The sequence below is a fragment of the Felis catus genome, chromosome C2, assembly GCF_018350175.1.
Source record: "Felis catus isolate Fca126 chromosome C2, F.catus_Fca126_mat1.0, whole genome shotgun sequence".
NCBI lineage: Eukaryota > Metazoa > Chordata > Mammalia > Carnivora > Felidae > Felis > Felis catus.
The window spans coordinates 156,834,650-156,858,997 of NC_058376.1; the positions used below are offsets into that span (position 1 = coordinate 156,834,650).

The 24,348-nt window shown below is 38.8% G+C and overlaps 1 protein-coding gene across 33 annotated transcripts in view; it reads right to left on the reverse strand.

Moving 5' to 3' along the window:
* CLASP2 (cytoplasmic linker associated protein 2) overlaps positions 1 to 24,348 on the reverse strand; it is a 179,385-nt gene that overhangs the window by 135,235 nt on the left and 19,802 nt on the right. For 32 of the 33 annotated variants that reach the window (XM_023260798.2, XM_045037927.1, XM_045037930.1 and 29 more), the window contains exons 3-7: positions 23,999 to 24,102; positions 22,195 to 22,286; positions 20,952 to 21,027; positions 20,673 to 20,770; positions 10,970 to 11,040 (exon numbers count right to left, since the gene is read on the reverse strand). In XM_023260798.2, the coding sequence (XP_023116566.2) occupies positions 10,970 to 11,040; positions 20,673 to 20,770; positions 20,952 to 21,027; positions 22,195 to 22,286; positions 23,999 to 24,102 (441 nt within the window). Of the gene's footprint in view, positions 1 to 5,485; positions 6,124 to 10,969; positions 11,041 to 20,672; positions 20,771 to 20,951; positions 21,028 to 22,194; positions 22,287 to 23,998; positions 24,103 to 24,348 lie in introns of those variants that run through there. The other variant, XM_045037959.1, reaches the window with a different exon arrangement.

The window sequence follows — 24,348 nt, forward strand, 5'->3', positions numbered from 1 at the left end:
GATTTCATCATTTAGCTCTTCCCACGCCCAACTCAGAAAGCTCAATATTTTATATGTAAGTGTGCATGTTTACCCACGCACGTGTGTGCCTACGTGCACATGTGCACGCACACGCGCGCACACACACACACACACACACACACACACACACACACCTGTAAAAATGGAACCACCAGAAAAGGGGAAAAGGTTTAGCCATATTAACTTTTATTTGTTAAAATTAAAATTTAATAGAAGGATTAGATGAGAAAGTCAAGGAGAACTCCTAGAATACAAAGTAAAACAGAAAGCCATAAAACTTAATAGAGGAGACAAAATAAAGGGCAGTGAATCAACACAGGAGGTTCAACATATATCTGACGGGTTGACAATTCCATAAGGAGAGACTAAAGCTAATGAAGGGGAGAAACTTACCAAAAGAAAATAATACAAGATTTCTCATAGTTAAAGAAAATGACAAGTCTTCATAAGTAAAAATAATCAAATAGTAAACGTTTAAAATATATTCAATTTAAACTAAAACAGAAACTTTCAGTAAAATGACTAGAAATTAAAACTCCAAGTGCTTCAAAATAAAACGGCCAAATTTTAATATTCACATAATGATGCTATGTTTTCAGCAGCACATTTAATTTTAAGTTAACAATTTTATTTATAAAAAATAAAGTCCATCTTATATAAAGTTGAAAAGAAACGAAATTTGATAAAGTCTCTTAGAATTTCTAGGTAGGCATTAACTCACTAGTTAAAAAGCCTACTTGAAGTCTTACACCCTTTTCTTTAAAGAAGCCCATAAAAACTTTAAGACCTTTGATAGTTCAATGAAGGGGCAAACACAATTTAAACCATCACTCGTTATTAATAAAATTAAAAACAACATATTTCATGATAATCATAATATCAAGTATATAATAAATGAGGCTCAAATCAAGGTTTATTTATACCTGTTATAAAAACCATGTTGGGTAAATTTCCATGAGCACTTCAGTTGGTCATATTAGCTGTCGAGAACATCAACTATACATTCTTTTTATTTTTATTTTTTTTTTTAACGTTTATTTTTGAGACAGAGAGAGACAAAGCATGAACGGGGGAGGGTCAGAGAGAGGGAGACACAGAATCTGAAACAGGCTCCAGGCTCTGAGCAGGTCAGCACAGAGCCCGACGCGGGGCTCGAACTCAAGGACCGCGAGATCATGACCTGAGGCGAAGTCGGCCGCTTAACCGACTGAGCCACCCAGGCGCCCCTCAACTATACATTCTACATGTACAAAAAAAAAAAAAAAAAAAAAGATGTAAGCCTTTTCTTGAAGATTCGGGTTCATTAGCAACATCATGCTGGAGGATATGCTGCTACTGTGGCCCAAGCCCTTGCACCCAGACGGGTAAATGGAGTCTGTTTCAAGAAGGCTAAGATTTTCGATCCTAGTACCCCCTGCTACTGCCTATCTTGCCGAATGTCCAATCTTTTATCCCTTGTAACTTACTTCTTCTCCCTACTGACTCTTTGTTTTCCCCATTATCACTGCTCCTAGAAAACAAGTGTGGCCCTTTTGCCAGTGAGTCAAAGGGCTGCTTTCTTTCAGTGATTTGTATCACCCAATTCTAGCACAGAATATTCAAAGGTACAGGAGAGGTGTGATCTATCCAGCACTGGTTCTTGCTATTGTTCCCTACCCACGAAATCAGTACTGATACGTCAGTTTGGAGTGGTCCAGAAGGCTTACCGCTAGTAAAGTCAAGGTTGTATCATTACTTGTATACGGTTTTTTAAAAGATTCATGTTTGGCAGAATAGACTGTGTTGAAATGTTGTTAAGTGTAGAAACAGTCCGTTTGCAACAAAACCTTATTTCTTTCCAGCCATTCTGCAGCATAACAACAAAAGGCCAAATTCCTCTCATGAGCTTTTGAGGCAGATTGCAGGGCCCAGGGCCACATAATAATCCTACAGGTTTTTAACTCTATGTGGTTTGACTGCCCAGAGTTACTTCACAATCATCTGACTACTTGCTTTTATATTCCTGGGTAAGGATAAAGAAAACTAAACAGAAAGGCACGTAAGAGCCACCCTCAACAGCTCTTTACTTGATAGTCATTACAGTATTTCGAAAATCTTAGTTTGCCTGTTAATAAAACTGTCAATAAAATCTTTCATATGGCCTTGAAGTCAGGCTTATGTAACATATATTTAATAGACAATAGATCGATAACCAGAATATGGAAAGAGAACTATCAAAAACAACAAAGTAGACTAACCAAAAGGTTGGCGAAGGATGCCAGAATGCAATCCATAGAAAAGTAAATACAAATAACCAAACATCTTGATAAACCTTATTAGACAGCAGAGATGCTCTTAAAAGGATGAGATATTTTTCGTCCATTTGATAGGCAAATTTTAAAAATAGTAACAATGGCGAGGGGCGCCTGGGTGGCTGATCGGTTAAGCGTCTGACTTCAGCTCAGGTCATGACCTCGCTGTTCGTGGGCTCGAGCCCCACATCGGGCTCTGTGCAGCCTGCTTCAGGTTCTGTGTCTCCCTCTCTTTCTGCCCCTCCCCCACTCATGCACACACTCTCTCTCTCTCTCTCTCAAAAATAAAATAAACTTAAAAAAAATTTAAAAATATAGTAACAGCAAGAACTGAAAAGAATGTAGGATAGCAGGCACTGATGGTGAGAATGTAAGGAGTAAAGCCTCTTTTGGAGGATATTATAGCTATAACTAACACAATTTGAAATGAATAAAAACCTAGGTCCAGAAATTCTGCTCTATAGTATTTTAAGAAACATATGTGTGTGTGTGTGTATACATACATATGATTTATAGAAAGCTGCTTCAGAATCATTTAGAAAAATTATATATGATCAAACAACCTAAAACTCTTTAAAAGAAAAAATGGTTAGGATTCATCCATACTATGCAATATTATGCAACAGTTCAAACAAACAAGAGTTTACACGAGGACATTAAAAAAAACACAAAACCCTACGTCACACTGAGTAGACACCGCAAACGGCGAAATCCTTTCAGAGTAGTATCATTTACGTGGACAGAGTCCAAACAAAACCATTCATTTTGCTTCTCAGTATGCAGGTAAGGCACAGTAAAAGGTATGTGAAGACAAACACCATACTAATAAAAGCGTTCGCCTCCTTTTACGCCTAGGCTGGAGGTGGTTCTGAGGGGAATTTGCCTTTATCTGTGTTGCCTGAATTTTGAAAAGAAGATATTGCTGTTAATTGAAATGAAAGAATAAGAAACCCAGGTCAGGAATGGCATAAACCATTTGCTATACGTGTTCACGTGATACCAGTATGACACAAGCACACTATATGCGAGAAAGACTGACATACAGAGGAGTAAACGTGAAACTGTTAAGAACTACAAATCCCTAGATAACCTGTTACATACTGTTTAGATTTCCCATTTTGATTTATGTTTTTAAGTTTATATTGAGAGAGAGAGAGAGAGAGAGAGAGAGAGAAAATGCAAGCGCACAAACACAAGCTGGAGAGGGGCAAAGAGAGAGGGAGAGAGGATCCCAAGCTATTAGTGCAGAGCCCAATGGCGGGGTGGGGGGGGGGGGGGGCCCACCTTGAACTCACAAACCGTGAGATCCTGACCTGAGCCGAAATTAAGGGTCAGACACTTAACTGACTGAGCCACCCACGTGCCCCTTTATTTTAATTTTTAAAATAAATTTAAAAACTTTTAAAGTAAACTCTATGCCCAATGTGGCACTCAGATTCACGACACCAAGATCAAGACCCTGAGCAAGGCAGGCACCCCCCTAGACTTCCTATTTCCAAATAAAGGTGTATTACTCTATTAATAAAATACAATAAAAGTATTTCCATTTTGAAGACCAGAGGCGCAGGAAAGTTACCCTCCGAGCTTTATAAGAGGCTGTTACTTCGATTTTTAAAAATTCAGACTATTCCTAGTCTGAATGTATTTATGTATTGCTTGAAAAAAGAAAAATTAAGTAAATAGCCATGGAATCTATGTTTAAAAAAGAAAAAAAAAAGGAAATAAAATCTGAATATGGCCCAAATCAAATGCAACATTTAGAGTTGCCTGTAAATTAAGGTTTAAAATATAAATAAATATATAAACATGCAATGTCCTTAGTTATATGAGAAACTAATGTATCAATCTTGATGGATTTTGCCTTAAAACTTCATAGTTAAAATTATTTATTTCTATAAGGACATATAAACCAGTTACATAAATTCTTGGCATAAACCATTGCAATATCAACACAAGATATACTATTATATTTCCATCAACATGTACATAACGGTTCAAAAGACTGATGATGATGTACCTACATCATCATTTTGGTACATGTGCATCCCATTTCTTGTGGTGGGCTCGAGCCCCACATCGGGGCCCCAAGGGGACCAACTCCTGAGAGTTTGAGTCATACTGTCATAAGGAAGGATAAAACTGTTAGAGTTAAAACTTCTGAATACGGACCAGTCTTCCTTAAGAACCCAGTGGAAAATATACACGATATTTTGGAGGAACTTCAAATTCCCCTTCATACACATCTCTGGTACTGATGAGATTATGAAGTATACCTCTAAGCATCTTAACAAAAGCTTTAATAATGAAAAAAACAAACAAACAAAAACACCGTCCAGTAGGAAGTCTTATGAAGGACAATAGCAAACACAACTTGAGGTTCTAGATTCGGTTCTGGTTCGCTCTCCGTGCCTAGATGTGGAACTTAACACGTCAGCAAGCCTCAGTTTCCCAATCTGTGAAATGGAAATACTAAGATACTCTGTACACCTCCTTTGGCTCTGCACCTGAGGAGTTAATGTATACTAAGTATATCAAAGTGCTTTGGAACACTATAAAGCACTATAGAAATATTTTAAAAATTAATCTTACTATAATAAAACACTGGGAAAATCAATTTTTAATCAAATTATACCCTACATAGGACCCGAAAAAAACTAAGTATTCTCCAGAGAGCGATTTAGTAGGGACACTGACAAATCCCAAGCACGGTAATTAAAACAGTGTCTATGGCAAGCCATTTTGCTTCTTTAAATACTTTATCACCACAGAATTCTACTTGTCATCTCCAGCAGGAGAGAGGACGGGCTCGCTAACCAAAGCTCCCTGCCAAAACCTGTCATTCTTCAAAGGGCCGTGTTCTCTCTTCAAAGGTTTTGCACATATTCCATGTTTCTTCCGATATCCCTTCGCATCCACCACCAGAGCCCGAGAGCTCGCTTGGGTTGCAAGGAAAATTGTCACATCTGCTAGATCCGTCCGGACGTATCAAGTAGAAAAGAATGCTACACGACAAGTAAGCACACATGTGCACACATGCACACACGACTGCACACGCACACACGCAAGTGTCCTTCGTGCTTCGGGGGAGAAATGTGTTTCTCACACAGCAAATGACCGTCACTTTCAAAGGAAGTGCAGAACGCGAGCGTAAGAGGAGAAGAGACCTTACTCACCATCTCCCATAGCCATTCGGAGGGTCCCGGGAGCCTTATGGAACCAAGGGGTCTGACGGCACGGCAGACAAACGCGGCTCGGTGCCTGCGCCACTGGCTCGGCCTGCAGCCGCAGACACCCGGAGCGAGCACTGTGTGACCCAGGCCGCGCCGCAGCTCTGCACCGCGATCGCCAACAGCTGCTACTCCACTTCAAAATAAAAGTCTGGGGTCTTGCGGAAACCCTGGCCTCTTTGGTGGAACCCAGCGGAGCGGGATCAAGATTATCCCCTAACTGCACACATGCGGTTACCTACAGGTGACGATGCTTCTCCCTGTACCGGCTGCCTGGAATTTAATGCAAGAACAGCTCTGGGAGCCAATAAACGCCATCCCACTGGGGGACTTTTAATGCAATCATCAAAACACAAGGCATGTGTTCAGCAATCATTTTCTGCTTCTCTAAAGATATCCATGTAATCAGTAGCAATCACATGATCTGACGGATTAACTGATTTGTGCCTTTTAAAAAGGTCTTCATCCTTTTGTCGTTACCTTTTAATGTTTACAACAGAAGACTGCTAGAAGTGCACAAACAGGAATAGCCCAGTTTCCATGATTAACTGCTCTCATTATGCAGGAAGCATTTCTGGCTGCCGTAAACAAATCACGTCAAAGGCAGCCCATCAAAGGCTGCTCTGTGTGCGGACAGCAGAGCCACACGGAACAAAGCTTGCTTCTGGTGGAGACAGAACCTAGCCAGTGCGCAGCTGCGGGACTCGGAGCGCCCTCCATCCAAGCTGCACAACCATCAGCACATTGTCAAGCTCCGGGAAGGCCCCGGGGCTCGTGGTCACAAACAGACACGTTTTAAAATCAATCTAAGAAAAGGGCTTCTTTGCTTTTCACTAAAGGCTACGTTACAAGCCCAGAAAAAACTAGACTTCAAAGTTACCTTTTTGCCAAGTATCAAGGTAATTCCAAAGCCGGATTTCTATGCTTTGTTTTACTGCCAGCCTCCTAGAGCAATTCTTTTCCTAGCAACTGTTTCAAATTGAGAAGCTGGGAAATATTTTACAATGATTTCACCCCAAGACTTCATTAGGTCCTGCACACATGAGACAGATCAGAATTATGCACAGTTTTTTCACAGTGAAAGAGAAAAAGACTTGCAGTCACAGCCACCAACACTGTTGGTGTTTACATCTCAGCGTAGGAGACAGTCTAGAAAGCTCCATGACAACAACAGGCCCAGCCATAATCACAGGGAGCCTGCAACCCTCACCCTTTTCCTTTCTCCAGGGCTGGTGTTACCTCCTTCCAGCCTTGATCTGATTAATGGTAAACTCAGTTTCCCTATAATAGCAGAGGGAATTTCACTGTACTCAGGGATTCTGCCTAACTTACTTTGTAATATGAGAATTAAGTCAGACTTGAAGAACCCTCCAGACAAAAAAAATGTGCATTTCTTGCCTTCCTAAACTAAATGATATGTTCAAATCTCTGATGACATAATTTTACTTTGTGATTTGAGTGTGCTGAACTAATTCTCTTGAAAACCAAGTCAAAGAATTCAACCAAAACTGAAATCAAGAGTACAGAAGGGCGCTTGGGTGGCTCAGTCAGTGTCCAACCTCAGCTCAGGTCATGATCTCCCAGTTTGTGAGTTAGAGCCCCCCGTCAGGCTCTCTGCTGTGAGCACAGAGCCTATTTCAGATCCTCTGTCCCTCACCTGCTCTCTGTCTCTCTCAAAAATTAACATAAAAGAAAAAGAGTACAGATAACGGCAATTCTGAAAGAAACCAGAGACAAAAGCATGAAATGTGAAATTGTACACCGAGACATGCATAAGGGAGAAGAGGCAGACTAAAGAGAAAAAATGAACAAGACTATTTCTTCAAACAGTAAATAAATGTAAGGTAGGGTTAGATCGTGTCACTCCCGACTCTCCACGTCTCTCTCCAGCCGAAAATGCTTCCTCCTCCCAGGGGTCTATCAAAACCCCTCCGAAGCTTACAACAAGGCCCTCGTGTCATGGTTCCTGCTTATTTTTCCAGCGACTGCTGATACGTGGTCTTCCTTCCACTTACCCCTAGCTAGCATCACTGGGCTCCAGCCAGCCCTAAAAGTCCTTTTCTACCTCTGGGCCTCTATGGTCACACTTTCTCTACCCAAAGCACGTTTCCTACCATTTATCCCATGACTAGCTCATTCTCATTTGTCAGGTCATAATTCAAATATGTCAACTCTCAGAGAGGCTTGCCCCACTAATTATGTCTAAAGGGGCATCACTGAGTTACTCACCATGTCTATACCCTATTTACTTCACTTAATGACAGTTCAGATGACAACTTTCAGCTATAATGACTCTTAAAACATTATACCACCTTTATAACAAATTCTCCGGGTTTTATTGTTTTTATTTTTGTCTGTGTTTGCTAAAATGAATTTTTCATCCCAAAACATTCTAAATCAAAAAAAGAAGTGTGAGGTTTCATTATTATCATTTTAGGCAAAGTCACACTAAAAAATTTTATTTACTGTAATAGTTTCTAGACTATCATATGGAACAACTCTGAACTGAATGTCATGTTTGGGTGAACTCACAACAATTTGCTTTGCATATATATGTCCACCAAGTATCTTCAATGGCTTTTCAGTCTGTTATGTGCAGGAACTATCTGCACAAGTTTTGTGTTGAGCCTTTACTCTGCCCTAAAATGCTTTCCTGTTCTATAATTTTAACGTTTTAGGCTGGGTGCACAATTACAATAAGCCAATAAGGGCTGAAAATTTTGTAGGGAAAAATCGTGCAAAAATTAAAAAAAAAACAAACTATTACTTTGGGTACAAAATTTTTGCCCTCAAATTGTTACTTACAAAAATTTGTTTTCAGTGTTCAATTGATATATTTCTCTACCTATAAAAATTATTCAAAAATTACTCACGGAGTGCATGGGTGGCTCAGCTGGTTGAGCATCTGACTCTTGATTTCAACTCAGGTCATGATCTCACGGTTCATGAGTTTGAGCCCCGTGTCAGGCTCTGCACTATGTCAGCGTGGAGCCCACCTGGGATTCTCTCTCCCTCTCCCTCTGCCTCTACTCCACATTCTCTCTCTCTCTCTCAAAAATAAATAAACTTAAAAAAAAATTACTCATTATCCTAGGTTGGGATTACATAAACCATAATGTGAGTGGAAATAATTTCTTCAATTAGTGGTTTTCACTTAGCGGCAAGGATTTTAGGAATAATTTAATTTCATTAAACAAAGGGTAGTTGTATTTCTCCCATTACCAACTGTAATCACTGTGGCTATTCATTCATTCACTTGTTTATAACCTAGCTCCCTTGCTAGAGTGTAGGCTCCCTGAGGCAGAAACTTTGTCTTCCTCACTGTTGTGATGATACCTAATTTATATTTTAAGATTATTCTCATTTCTGGGTAGAAAATAGATTCTGAAGTGCAAACATGGACCAGGTTTCTATTGCAGTCATCCAGGTAAAAGCTGAAGACTGGCAGTGGGGTTTTAGCAGTGGAGACAGGAAAAAAAACGAACACATTTTAGATGTATTAGGATTTTAAAGGTAGACAGACGGGCGGTCAATTCAGGTTTCTAGCCTGAGCTGATGGTGGCAGCACTGACTGAAATGGGTAAACGGGGAACCACAGGTTTGAGGGGAAGGAAAAGACAACGGGCTTCCCACTTTCGGAGATCCCTATTAGGCACCCCAACGGGTATGTCATCGAGGCTACAGACTACCCAAACTAGAGCATGAGACAGACGAACGAGGGCCACAGAACCACACATTTAGTTAGGTGTCAACAGCGAAGTTATCATTTCAGCCCAAAGGCTTTAATTACATTACTGAGAGAGAATACAGACAAGGTAGAAGAGAGACCTGTGCCCTGGGACTTGGCAACATGACCTGGGACTTGGCTTCCCTCTTCTAATCTCTTCCCTTATTAACAAATCCACGAAAGTGTTTTTCAATGACAGCATTACACTGTCTTCAAACCCATCCTGACCTATTTCTACATCTTCCTGTATATACGTACATAAATCAAACTTTAATGTTCACATTTGACCACACGTGAAATATTCAGATGATAATCTCCAAGACAAATAAATGCCAGATCCTGACCCCAAACCTCCCGTTTATGGAGAGATAAACAAGAGAAAAAGAAATGGGAGCTAACAGAATAGAGAATACAAAATCAATTTCGAAGGTAACAGAAATAACCTCACAAACACAAGAGATCACACTTTTGAAATAAGCCGTATTCATATAATAAATATCTTAAATTTATAATATGCAAGATACTTTTTTCTTAGAGTTGTAACTACAGAGTCTGGAATACGCAGGTGAGGATGCACTAGAAATCGTATGAAAACACAGCCATCCCAATCCAAGGAATTTTAACAACTATCCAAATTCCTGCTGTTTCTGGTTTCTATAGAAATAGAGGTAACTGCTAGAAAAAGAAGGATAAGGTACTTAAAACACCTTCTATTCCGGGAAGAGTGAGAAACAGCTGGCAGTCAGGACTGGTAGCGCTGAAGTCAATTTATGCTTCTGGAACCAAGTTTAGATTAGGGTAGACAATCTTTTTAGCACTAAACTCTCACTCCATCTGCCTTCCTGCAACACAAGGCTTAGTCTTGGTTTCACCCACAGAAAAGGAACTATATTATATTAGCAACTAGTTTTCCCATTATTTAACTATATAACAACTCACACACCCAATATTTCCCCCAACATCACTTACATTACTAAAGCTAACCACGTTCTCTTTTATAGGAGCCTACTTTCCTAGGTGGAAAAACCACCTATAACTATCTTTGGAAGTAGAAGATATTCTTCACATATGTGGCTAATTATTATTTAAAACCTAAAGTCTAAGTAAATGCCGCCCAATAAAAGCAAACACAATCTCACAACCTTACAAAAAGAAGAGCAACCGCAAAACCGAGTAAGTGCCAGATATTAACCTGAAACCTCTTTGAATTCCAACGCGGTCTCCTTCTACTTGAGAAGCCAAAGACGATTATGCTGGTGCAGTGCCTACAGCTATGTCTCTTCACCAGTATCAAGTCTACAGGTAGGTGTGACAGAACCCATCAACCCCACAACTTCTACTAACAACTAAGTAAAACAACTACTCTGAGAATAAAAAACACTGTATTCATGAAACACAGAAGGCAAGAGGGTCAGCGTTTCTTCAACTCAGAAGATACAAAAACTCAGGCAAAACAACAGTATCATTTTACCCCTTTGACCCATAATTAAATTTTCAGTTACTCCAACAGAGTCAAGAGGACAGCGAATGGTCAGCAGTATGGAAAGACTTTGTTATTATCTCCTAACTAAGCTTCAGGCCACAAAATCATATCTGCTGAATCAGTGATAAAACAGTTGACCTGAAAACATGTTTCAGTCTCTAAAACTTGGTTAAATAATCTTAGAAATGTTTGAGAACTGGGATAACTTAATTATTCTTACCTTTGCAGACACTCAAAATCATACCGCCTGAATTTTGCACTTCATCAAATTTGGCAAAAATCATCTCTAATCTGGGAATAAAGAACACATTTTGTTTACTTACAGTTTAAATAGAATTTCCTTCACTACCTCCCTGAGAGAAATAAGGTCAGGGATTCAGTTAGTTCTACACGACTCTGTCTAACAATGATCTCACTCACTGAGAGAAAACACAAAGCCCGTCCCTCATGAGTAGAGAAGGAATCTAACACAGGCACATCTCCACGCACACAGCTTCGCGTTTCCTCATAAAATTATTTTTCCAAACCCATAAGAAATCTTTTAGTTACAACCTCATAATAAATCCACTCAGTCACCAACACATCTTTAAAAAGTACATACTCTTAAATACTGAGAACAAACTGAGGGTTGATGGGGGCTGGGGGAGAGGGGAAAGCGGGTGATGGGCACGGAGGAGGGCACCTGTTGGGATCAACACTGGGTGTTGTATGGAAACCAATTTGACAATAAATTATACTTAATATAAAAAGAAAAAGAAACAAAGTACATACAATCATGCAAAGGAAACTTAAGGCAAACATAAAAACAATGATATGAAATGTCAGAAACTACAGTGATGCAGGTATGGCTGATAATTTGACATTTTCTCTATTAACCTGTTTTCATTCAATATCAATTCCATTAGTGCTTCTGATTTTATATTCAGAATTACTTTCTATACTTCTATCCCCCCCCCCTTTTTTTTTTAGCTAAAATGTACTTCTTATTACAACAGCAATGTACATTCATTATAAAAGAAAGCTAGGAAAAGTAATTAGGAACAAAGGAAAAAAACCCAAAACACAATCCTACCATCCAAGTTTTTAAACCATATGCTTTCTGATGGTTTGTATTTATATATAATTTTTCTTCAGATCCAAAGGCAATCACGTTGACAGCACTATTTTTTAGTTCACTTTGCCTTTACTTTCCACTATATCATGTTATGGTTTATTCTTAAAGTTATGACTTAGAGATTTGGGGAAGGAAGAGGGCCGTTGTCATGATTTTTTTTTTACTTGCCAGATGTTGTTCTCTGACTCACCTTTGTTTTTGTCAGTGTCATTTCTACAACCTTAGTTAAGCGTTGGTCCACATTCTGTCATTTACTTGTAAATGAGGATACTTTTGGTCTTAAAAATATTTTTTTTTAGCTGAAAACCTTCTAGGAACTCATCATAATGAGATTTCTAAACCTTAACCTCACCTCCTACCCCCATTAAATTCAACAAATAAAAATATTCACACATCTGGGGTGCCAGGGTGGCTTTGTGGGTTAAGCCTCCGACTTTGGCTCAGGTCATGATCTCACAGTTCGGGAGTTCGAGCCCCACATCAGGCTCTCTGCAGTCAGCACAGAGCCTGCTTTGGTTCCTCTGTCCTCCTCTCTCTGCCCTTCCCGTGCACACATGCACTCTCTCTCAAAAAATAAACACACATTAAAAATTCACACATCTACAAGGACTTCAGTTTAAAGACACAGGTTGCTCATTTACAGCTCTTCTAGAGTACTGAGCAGACAGCAGACAGGTTGCCCAGAGAAAAGAGGTGGGCAAGACGAAATGCGGGAAGAAACCCTGGAACCGGAAGGTGGGACCTCGGAATGAAGACCAGACAGACAGGAACAGAAAGGAGAGGATCCAGGAGAGCTCTTTGGGGAAAAAGGCAGAACAAAGAAGTTAAGAAGTATGAAATTAACATACAGCTAGAGTAGCAAAGTGGGAGTAAGAAACTGACGATAGAAAGCTGAGAAGAGAATTGGTAAGGAATTAAGGTCGGCAGACAAAACATACAGCAAGAAATGTCTACAGACAGCTTTAATTTAAAAAAGGAAGGGGGGGGGGGAATAAGCTGAAATTCTAGGGAAATATAATGGTAATAGGGAAGGAGGGAGGGAGGTTTAGTTAAGGTGGAAGATATCACCCAAAGGTCTTTGAAACTGGGTTGGGCTACGAGAGATGCACACTGAGCTTATCTCACACCCTTTATCCTGCTGCCAACCCTCACTTAGCTTCCTATAACTATCCTGCTCCCTCTTCTCAGTCTCCTTTTTTTTTTTTTTTTTTTTAGTTTTTATTTATTCATGTAAGTAATCTCTATACCCAACATGGGGCTCAAACTCACCACCCCAATATCAAGAAGTCACATGCTCTTCTGACTGAGCCAGCCAGGCACCCCCAGTCCCCCTTTTCTTCTAATGCTTCTCACTTGACCAACTTCCACGTGAAACATTGACATTTGCTTAGTATTCACTGAAAGGATTTTAGTTCCCTGTTTAAAATTTTAAGAAGTTCACACCTTCCTATCTTTATTTTTTTTTAGTATTTTTATTTTATTTGAAAGAGAGTGAGAGAGATCCTGCATGTGTATGAGTGGGGTAGGAGGGGGAGGGGCAGAGGGGGAGAGACAGAGAGAGAGGGGAGAGGGGAGAGGGGAGGGGGGGAGGGGAGAGAAAAGAGAGAGAGAGAGAGAGAGAGGGAGAGAGAGGGAGAGAGAGAGAGAGAGAGGGAGAGAGAGAGAGAGAGAGAGAGAGGGAGAGGGAGAGAGGGAGAGAGGGAGAGAGGGAGAGAGAGGGAGAGAGAGGGAGAGAGGGAGAGAGGGAGAGAGGGGGGGGGAGAGAGAGAGAGAGAGAGAGAGAGAGAGAGAGAGAGAGAGAGAGAGAATCTTATGCAGGCTCCACGCTCAGCCTCAGGACCCCGACACGCGGCTCAATCCCACAACCCTGAGATCGTGACCTGAGCCAAAACCAAGAGTCAGACGCTCAACCAACTAAGCTACCCAGGCACTCCACACCTTATGATCTTTAAAAGAAAAAAACTAAACATACTATAATTTTCTTTCTGTGTGGCCCTCGCCAGATTGCCCTCATCCCTGATCATTAAGTCTCAAATAATACAAAGCTCCATATAACTATTTAGCTTATTCATAGTGGAAGATCACTGCACATATAATCCGATGGCAAAGGAATAAGGGCAGAAAGAAGAGACGAGGATCTTTTAAGTAATTCAGGAAGAAAAAAAATTATAAAATTCAGTGGAAAGAAAGTACAAAGAAGCCGGATTGTCCAAAAGGCCAGTAAGGTTCTAGGAAGGTTCTGACTCAGGAGAAAGACAGAGACCAACCAGTAAAGCTTCAGTATAGAACTGGAAAAGCAACTCTAACCAAAGTCCACATTTAAGTTTAGAGTCAAAATAACAAATTTCACTGTAGTTTTGATCTGTAGTTCTCAAGATGGCTAATGGTGCTGAACATCTTTATTATGGGTTTATTGGCCATTTGTATTTCTTCTATTCAAATCCTTTGCCTGTTTTTAAAATTGGTTATCTGTCCTTTCACTGTTGAATTGTAGAAGTTTTTTATAGATTATTTATATACTCAGGACATAAGTCTTTTATGAGATGTATGATTTGTAAATATTTTCCCCATTATGTGGGTTTTCTTCAGATTTCTTGATGGTATCCCCTGAAGCCCAAGTGTTGGGTTGTATTTTGATGAAGTACAATATACCTATTTATTTATTTTGAGAGAGTGATCATGAGTGGGGGAGAGGCAGAGAGAAAGAGACAATCTCAAGCAGGTGCTGCGCTGTTGGCACACAGCCTGACACGGGGCTCGATCTCACAAACTGTGAGATCACGACCTGGGCTGAAATCAAGAGTCAGATGCTTAACCGACTGAGCCACTCGGGCACCCCAATATATCTATTTTTCATTTGGCTGCTTATGCTTACGCTTATGCATATGTAAGAAACCACTGCCTAGCATTTTCTAAGTTTTATCGTTTTAGCTCTTACATTTAGTTTTATGATCCATTTAGAGTTAATTTGGGGGTTTGGTGTGAAGAAGCCCAACTTTTTTTTCTATTGCCCACGGAAATTCGGTTTTTACAGCATCATTTGTAGAAAAGACTATTCTTTTCCCATTGAGTGGTGTCAGTACTTTTGACAAAAATCAACGGGCCATAAATGTAAGGGTTTATTTCTAGACTCTTACACTGATCACATGCCTAGTGTTAATGCCACTACCACACCACCAGGCCTTATCTTTTTAAAAATAGCTGACAGGGGCGCCTGGGTGGCGCAGTCGGTTAAGCGTCCGACTTCAGCCAGGTCACAATCTCGCGGTCCGTGAGTTCGAGCCCCGCGTCAGGCTCTGGGCTGATGGCTCGGAGCCTGGAGCCTGTTTCCGATTCTGTGTCTCCCTCTCTCTCTGCCCCTCCCCCGTTCATGCTCTGTCTCTCTCTGTCCCAAAAATAAATAAACGTTGAAAAAAAAAATTTAACAAAAAATAGCTGACAAAGGAAGAAAAAAATTTTAATTATTATTTTAAAACTATTTGATTCAATGGCTTTATAAATTCTACTTACGTTTAGCTATTTTAATAAAGAAGAAGGTCTTTGACATAAATAAGGGTGGGCAAAACCAGAAATTTACCCTAAAGAGTTGCATCCAACAGGAAATTTGGAAATCACAAAGAGAGCAGCATTTGAGAAACAGAAATATCCTTTCTGAAAATTAAACTTTCATGACCACTATGATTAAAAAATATAATTCTCAAAGAAATTTAATATTCGATATAAAGTTAACTTTTGAGAATAAATGCTGGTGGAAAGAGGGCAACAGTGGAACATTATTTGAAGAAAGAAGTAAACCAAACAGTCATTCATATTTTACCTTATGAAAGTTTTAGATTCTTTGATATAAATGGGTCCAGTATTTTGAAGACTCAAAATAGTGCCTACAAAATAGTGAGGTCATCATATGCTAAAAGGATAGAAGACACTCTGTGCATGCTTGAAGCAAAGCTCATCACACCTTATACCTACACAGAGTCCTTCCCATTCCGTACTACCCGGCAGAGAAGCGTCATGGAGAAGAACAACACGAGCACAGCACTGAGGAAAGAACTGTGGACCGGAAGTCAGAAAGCCTCAGCTTCTCACCAACTACCTGTCTCTGCTCTGGTCTCAGACTCCTGAGCTGTCGAGTGACTAGCCCGCTTAGAGGTTGGAGAAACAGGAAGAATGGACACGGTTAAGAAGTCATTGGCTTATTTCAGTAAGAACATTAGCATGAGCTATCCAGGTATGATAAAACCCTTAAAGTTGATTCTGATGGGGGGAGAAAAAGCACATAAGGAGTTTCCCCTAACAACTAAAGTTACTTATAAAACATAACTTGGGAAGAAAGGAATATTACACACTAATCTTACTTGGAGCATAAATGCAAAAATCCTAAGCACATATATGGACACTTAATTTATAAACACAAGGAACACAGAAGAAAGACATTTTCAATAAGTGGTCTGGGTCAAGTGGACACCCACACGGAAAAAAAAATGTGTCTGCACCCCTATCTCACACCACTTTCAAGGAAAATACCACAAAGCCTATAAATCTAAATGTGAATGAAACTTGAAGACAATTACCCAGAGCATGTCTTTAAGACATTAGGGTAAGCAAATATTTCTTAAACCAGGCACAAAAATGTCTAATTGTAAAGGAAATGACTGAAAACTACATGAAAATTAAAACTCACGTACGCGAAAAGACATCGCCAAGAAAGTAAAAAGGCAAGTCATAAGGTGGGAGAGGATATCTGAAGCATATACATAGCTGACAATGGGCCTGTATCTAGAACATATTTTTTAAAAGTTCTAATAATCAATTTTTTTAAATGACAGACCACCAAATTTTTTAAAAACAGGCAAAAGACCTGAAAAGACACTTTAAAAGAACATATCCAAATGACTGATAAATGCATTAAACGGTGATCTTCTTTATTAGTAACCAGAAAAATGCAGATCATAACACATTCACCAGAAATCTAAAGTGAGTAAAAATAAGACTAATAATTTAGGCAAGTAACAGTGAAAATATAGACTAATAGGAAGTTGCAAACAGTGCCAGTAAGAATACAAATGGGTACAACCACTCTGGACAAGTGTCTGTCAATATCAATTACAGGTGAACATACCCTATGGCCCAACAATTTCACTCTCAGACATATTCTAAGAGAATGAATACATACGCACACCAAAAGACATGTGCAAGAATGTTTTTAATAGCATTATCCAAAAAAGCTACAAGCTGAAAACAACCCACAAGCCCATCATTAGTATGGATTCATAGTATAATCTATTCGTAAAATGGAAAACTATATGGCAATGAAAATAAACCAACTGTAGCCAGATCCAACAACCCAAATGAATTAAAAAAAAAAATTAACTGAGAGAAGGCAGACACAAAAGAACACATACTTTATGATTCCATTTATATAAAATTCAAAAACAGGCAAAATGAAACTATTGTGATAAAAAGCGGAATCATGGTTACTTTGGGGAAGGACAGAAAAGGCAAGAATTAAAAAGGATTCTGGGAGGCTTCTGGATGATTATAATGTTCTACTTTGCCACCTGTGTGGTAGATACATGGGTATATTCACTTTGTGATAATTTACACAGCTGCATACTTATGAGTTACATATTTTTCTGTATGATGCCATACTTGAATAAAATTGTAAAATTATTTAATAAAAAGTAATTTCAATATAAATTTTTAATTTTTTTAATGTTTTATTTTTGAAAGAGAGTGAGCGAGCAAGGGGCAGAGAGAGAGAGGGAGACACAGAATCTGAAGCACGCTCCAGGCTCTGAGCTGTCAGCACAGAGCCCGACATGGGGCTTAAACCCAAGAACCTTGAGATCAGGACTTGAGCTAAAGTCAGGCACTTAACCGACTGAGCCACCTAGGCGTCCCTAAATTTTAAAATATATATAACGTAACATATATACATACATATATGCACATACTCCTACACGTAAATATATTACATTAACATCAATTTTCTCATTCACATAAAATAACGTACTTTACTCAAATGAAATTGTTAGCTTTGTAAGTAGAAAATGAAGAAGCACTCAAAATAATGCATATTCCATGTACAATCTTGTTACCAAAAAATAATCGGTACTGGGAAAAAACTACATGGTAAGAGACACAGCCAGATAGGAAGAGAGTTACGACAACAGAATAGACCACCACCTCTTAAGTGGTCTGGCTTTTCCTGACACCACCCTACACCACCAAAAATCTGTCAAGCCTCCAGATCCAACCAGCAAGTTACAGGGGGTGAGGACAGAAGAGTATCTTAAACCACAACCACAGGAAAGGAGCCAGCAATATTCAGAACACGGGAAACTTTACAGGATCAACTGCCTGGCTTATTGGACAAATAAACACAAGGGAAAAAAAGTGTTGGAGGTACATAAAGATTTGGAAAGACTTGTAAGAACATACCAGCTAATTGCGGGACTTCATTTGGGTATTGATACAAACAAAAACAGACACATACTTATGATGTTTAAAAGCAACTGGAAATTGGGGTGCCTGGGTGGCTCAGTCGGTTGAGTGTTCGACTTCAGCTCAGGTCACGATCTCACAGTTCGTGGGTTTGAGCCCCGCGTCGGGCTCTGGGCTGACAGCTCAGAGCCTGGAGCCTGCTTCGGATTCTGTGTCTCCCTCTCTCCCTGCCCCTCTCCCACTCATGCTCTGTCTCTCTCTGCCCCTCGAAAATAAAGAAACGTAATAAAAAAATTTTTTTAAAGCAACTGGAAATTTGTTTTTTGGGTTCTTTGAAACAACTGGAAATGTGAATGCTGACTGGATATTTGACTTATAGAATTATTTGCAAAAAAATTTTAACTTGTGATGACGGTATTATGGTCGTGACTGGAAAAAAACCTCTTTTTCAATTTCTGAATAATTACAGATGAAACATCATGACTTGGGCTATGCTTCAAAAGAATACAGGACAAGAGTAAGTAGGTAAGAGTATAACATATGAAACTGGCCATGAGTTGTTAATTGTTGAAGCTGTGTAATGGGTACATGAAGGTTCATTATACTACTGCCTACTTTAGCATATGTTTGAAATTTTCCGTAATAAAAAGTTAAAAAAAACAACAAAAAAACCTTTCAAGCCTTCCTTAAAATGGGGACTAAAATTTGATAACAAAAAAATTTAATTGGAATGATATCTTTTTTTTAAACCTATTTTTTTAAGTTTACTTATTTATTTTGAGAGAAAGAAAAAGGGAGAGAGGGAATCCCAAGCCGGTTCTACACTGTCAGTGCAGAGCCTCATGTGGGGCTTGAACTCACAGAACCATGAGATCATGCATGACCTGAGCTGAAACCAAGAGCTGGATGCTTAACCAACTGAGCCACCCAGTTGGCCCTTAAGTTTATTTCTGCGGGGGGAGAGAAAGCACAAGCAGGAGAAGGGCAGAGAGAGAGAGAGATAGAGGGAGACACAAAATCCGAAGCAGGCCCCAGGTTCTGAGCTGTCAGCGCATAGCTGGACGACATGGGGCTTGAACTCACTAACTGTGAGATCACGACCTGAGCTGAAGTCGGATCCTTAACCAACTTAGTCGCCCAGGGACCCCTGAAAAAAGATCTTTAATAAAAATAGAAACTCTGAGAAGTACTAAAGAAAAAAAGTACCTCTGAAGAAAATGTTGATATATGAGAAGCTTATTGATGGGATTTTTATTTTTACTGACCTGATTGATGAGACTCAGATATTCTTAATTTTCCTTTTATTTGACTACAATTTAAGAGTAGTGACTAGGGGCGCCTGGGTGGCTCAATTGTTAAGCAGCTGACTTCGGCTGAGGTCACGATCTCATGGTTCATGAATTCGAGCCCTGTGTTGGGTTCTGTGCTGACAGCTCAGAGCCTGGAGCCTGTTTCAGATTCTCTGTCTCCCTCTCTCTCTTCCCCTCCCCCGTGTGCACATGTGCTCTCTCTCGCTCTCTCTCAAAAAAAAAAAAAAAAAAAAAAAAAAGAGTAGTGACTAATTCTTATATAGCTTTCTGTTATCCAGTACCTTGTATAGTATCTTTCAACAGGAGGCACTAAAAAAAATATTTACTTAATGAATGGATTAATATTTTTACTATAATCTTGCTCAAGCATCTTCCAAATACTGTAATGATTATTACTGCCTGGTATCCAAAAACAGTTTACCTGACATGGTATTTAATTACATATTAAATAATACAGGAGTATATATATAATCAACCAGTGTCCAAGAAAATTACAAGATCTCAAGAACTTTTTATTTAATTTTTTTTCAACGTTTATTTATTTTTGGGACAGAGAGAGACAGAGCATGAACTGGGGAAGGGCAGAGAGAGAGGGAGACACAGAATCGGAAACAGGCTCCAGGCTCTGAGCTATCAGCCCAGAGCCTGACGCGGGGCTCGAACTCACAGACCGCGAGATCGTGACCTGGCTGAAGTCGGACGCTTAACCGACTGCGCCACCCAGGCGCCCCAATTTAATTTTTTAAATGTTTGTTTATTTTTGAGAAAGATGGGGGCAGAGAGAGGGAGACGGGATCCGAAGCAGACGCTGTTTTGATAACAGACGGCACAACACGGGGCTCAAACCACAAGATCACGACCTGAGGCGAAGTCGGACTCTTAACCGACTGAGCCACCCAGGTGCCCCTCAAAAACTTTTTAAACGGTGATAACCTGCGTATCTTTTTGTATCTTTAGAATTTTAAAAAATTTCAGAAAATTGAACCTATTTAAAATACACACATGAAAGTAAACTTCTAAAACGAGTGCAAATAAACAAATGTAGCGAGACTTACCTAGCAGGGGGAATCCCCCTCTTACAGAGGTCCACCCTCACTCTCTCTCCCACATGTCTATAGATCTCCACCACAGCCAACACTGCCGCATCTCTCACCTGCCAAAGAATTCAGAAATTTAAAAAAACAAAACAAAACACCTTAGATGAAACATAATAAAATACTTCCCCTCAAGGCAACATTACACTCCCTCTTCTTTTTTAAAAACGGAGTAAGAGCCCTAAGAAGAAGAGGTGGCCAAAAAAGTTAGTCAATGCTTGAATGTAAATAAAATTTTACCTGACTGTTGGAATCTCCAAATAAGATACACAAATGTGGTACCAACTTGCTGAGGACTAGCGGCCGAGCCCCAAAACTAAATAAAATTTGAAACAAAATAAAGAGAATTCGGTTTTAGTCAAACAGTAAACAAACTATACTTTCTTCTGGTTTGTATCAATAAGACAAATATGGTGGACAGCACGGGCACACATCATTAAAACATGAAGGATGTGAGACACAAGCAAAAACTAATTCTAAACAATGTGAAATATGCAAAAGTGAATAATCATGACTGACAACGAAAACTGTCGACACATGATCCAACAGAACAAAATGTTCAACCGATGGCACTCTTAAACCTAGCAACCTATCAATCGCTCATGAAAATTTGAGCTTTTGCTTTAAAATAGTGATATTTTTAGATGCTGTGTCTCCAATAAATTTGCATTCCAATAAACCTTTATTTATGTTTATTAATATTTTGATGAGGTCATGGGTTGAAAGCAAATGACAGGAGAGCCAAAAACCACAAAAGTTGTGCAGACTGAATGCACTTACAAGCTCTAGATGGCAGAAAGGACCACAGAGGAGTAAAAGAAAATAAATGAAGGCATAGTTAGAATAAAGGAAGTAACGCTACAGGAAAAGTTGAAAGTTACAATAGATCACCTATCTTGTTGCATAGAACTTGAGCACATAATCAAGAAAGGGAACAAAAGCCCTGGCTTACCAGTTTTTCGGACTGGAGTTGTGAGCTCTGTGTTATCTATGCTTCAGAGCTCTACATGATGCTACCCAATTCACCGTCTAGCTACCTGGCCGAATCTTGGTCAGTCTATGATTTTGGTAACTACCCACAGTGGTCTAGAAAACCTAGGTGGGGGAAATAGCTACAATATCTGAAATACCACTGAGTTAAAAACAATGCCAAACTGGGTCCAGAACAGAAGAAGATCCTAAGTTATACCAGCATTCCTGTTATATGACCATCTATTTTGGGTAGCAACTATTACTCAACTTATTTAAGAAAAAAAGAGAAACACTTATCACTGACTAGTTGTTTTAAATTAACATACACATAAAAAATTAACAGCCAAAGATATCAGATCAAATAAAAACTCTCATACCAGAGATCAATTAATAATGAATTTAAAATTTGTTATTTCCATAGCTTTCCTTGAGCTTTACAAAATGGATACTGTTTTTTCTTTTTAGCAAAATGAAAAACAAGTTGACTATTTTCAATAATCATAAAACTTACACGTTTAAGGTTTCAATAAGACATAGACACACGCCTTCTCGAGATCGAAAATTCTTGTGCTTAAAACCAGAAGTCAACTGTTCCCAAATGTACTATTTGAAGGAGAAGTAAACAAGAATAACAAAAAAATTACATTACTCATGCTTTAATCTTTTATCTATTCCCAACCTTATCACCAACTTTCATGAGAACTCAATTTTCCCATCAGATTTTACTTCTCAGTTTTTCTAAGCCAATTTGTGCTAGTAGCATTGCTCTCACCCATTTTCTAATATTATAATCACATTTTTTGGTTTTTATTTAATATCTTTCACTTTAGATTTCAATTATTCTCAGAAAAACAATGTCCAATACCTAAAAACCTTACAATTTCCATGCACAGAGAATTCTAAGCTTTAGAAACCTTTGACAACAATGCTACCATTATAAGCCCAGTAGTCCAGTAAGCATTCAAAATGTCTAATGTTGCCTGGCAACTACTACAGACTGTCACATGGAACAGGATTTTTCAACATTTTATAATTCAGGCTTTTCTCCTTCAGCACTGGATCCAAATACAGAAACATTATTTGGGTAAGTCATTTTATTGCTGCCTACTATAATTCTCTTTTGTAAAAAGCATACATAAACCTATACAGATAATCCAACTTTATTTTCCAAACATACAGCCAATTGTCTCAATCAGTCCTTTCTCTGCAGTTAGAAACACCATCCTTTCCATTTATTAAATTCATGCATACATACACATACACACACACACACACACACACACACACACACACACACACACACACGCCCTTCTCTTCCTGGACTCTATTCAGCTCTACTAATATTACTCTCTGCCAAACTTTCTAGAAGGTAACCTGGAAGTTTACCTGGAAAACCTGAAATGTGAATAACCTGATGCAGCACCACCACCTCTGGAACACCAGTCTATATAAATACTTATATTTATGTCCAAAAACACACGTATAAGGATGTTACTTACAGTACTATTTATAACAACACATCAAAAGGGAGTTAAAATTTGAACCACTAAGCAAGTGCTGAAGGATACCCACCAAACTATTAGCAAGGACTTCATTCTAAGGTGTAAAATATCTCGGCCAACAGTTTATTTTTACAATTGAACACTCTGGATGTTTTTCTAAAACGTACGTTATACATAATTTTAAAACTGTATTCTAAGTGATAACACATTAAGTGATAACACATTGCATATATTGTAACTTCTGATTTTTTCTACTTAACATGAGATATTCTATAAATCTTTATTTACATGTCAGTTTATTTTCAGTCTCCTTTCAAAACATCTCCCTAGGGGCTTTTTTTTTTTTTTACTATATTCATAACACACAAATCAGTGTCCTAGAATATATGCTTTATCTAATTAGTAACCACCTGTTTAAATAAAAAAATTTGTTCTTGTCAGTGTAAAAGTCGCAGTAATTAATACAACATTCAGTAGTTCTCAAAAGGAGCTTTCTCACTGAACACTGTATAACCTGCAGGTAAGAGAAACCAAAGAATAATATAGTCAGCATATTGTCCAAGTAACAGAATCTGAGTCAGCTTTATAAAAAATGCCAAAGAGTAGAAAATAGGAAAAAGCAAAACAACACAATGTTAAACACTGACATTTTACGTTAAATTTCAATTTCCTTAGAGCATTAACAATGATTCACTGTTTCCAATTTCAGCTTCCATGTCCCTGGAGGCTTCCATGACTCGCTGTGATTACCATCCATCTATCCCGATATTTCATCACTGATTAGCAAAATCGAAACTTAAAAGGTAGGCCTACCATAGGTGCTGCTACTTGATCCATCAGCTTCAATATCAGAGTCTGAGCTTCGTCTCGAACCTTGTCTTTGGCATCTCCCATTCTGTCTATTAAAGCTACAATAACTAGAGAAAGGCAGGAGGAAGAGAGTAAATATTTATAATTCACCTCCATTATAAGCTATATTTTACAAAATTATCATCAGCTCGTTTCATAAATGAAAAGTTATCAGGTAAGCAAATTACTTTCTTTACTCATGAGTCCAATAAAAACTAACGGAGAAGGAAGGTTCAAAAGTATACTTACAGCATGATATCCACTTATGATCATGTTCAAAAAACAGGCAGGACTAAACACTATCCTATTTAGAG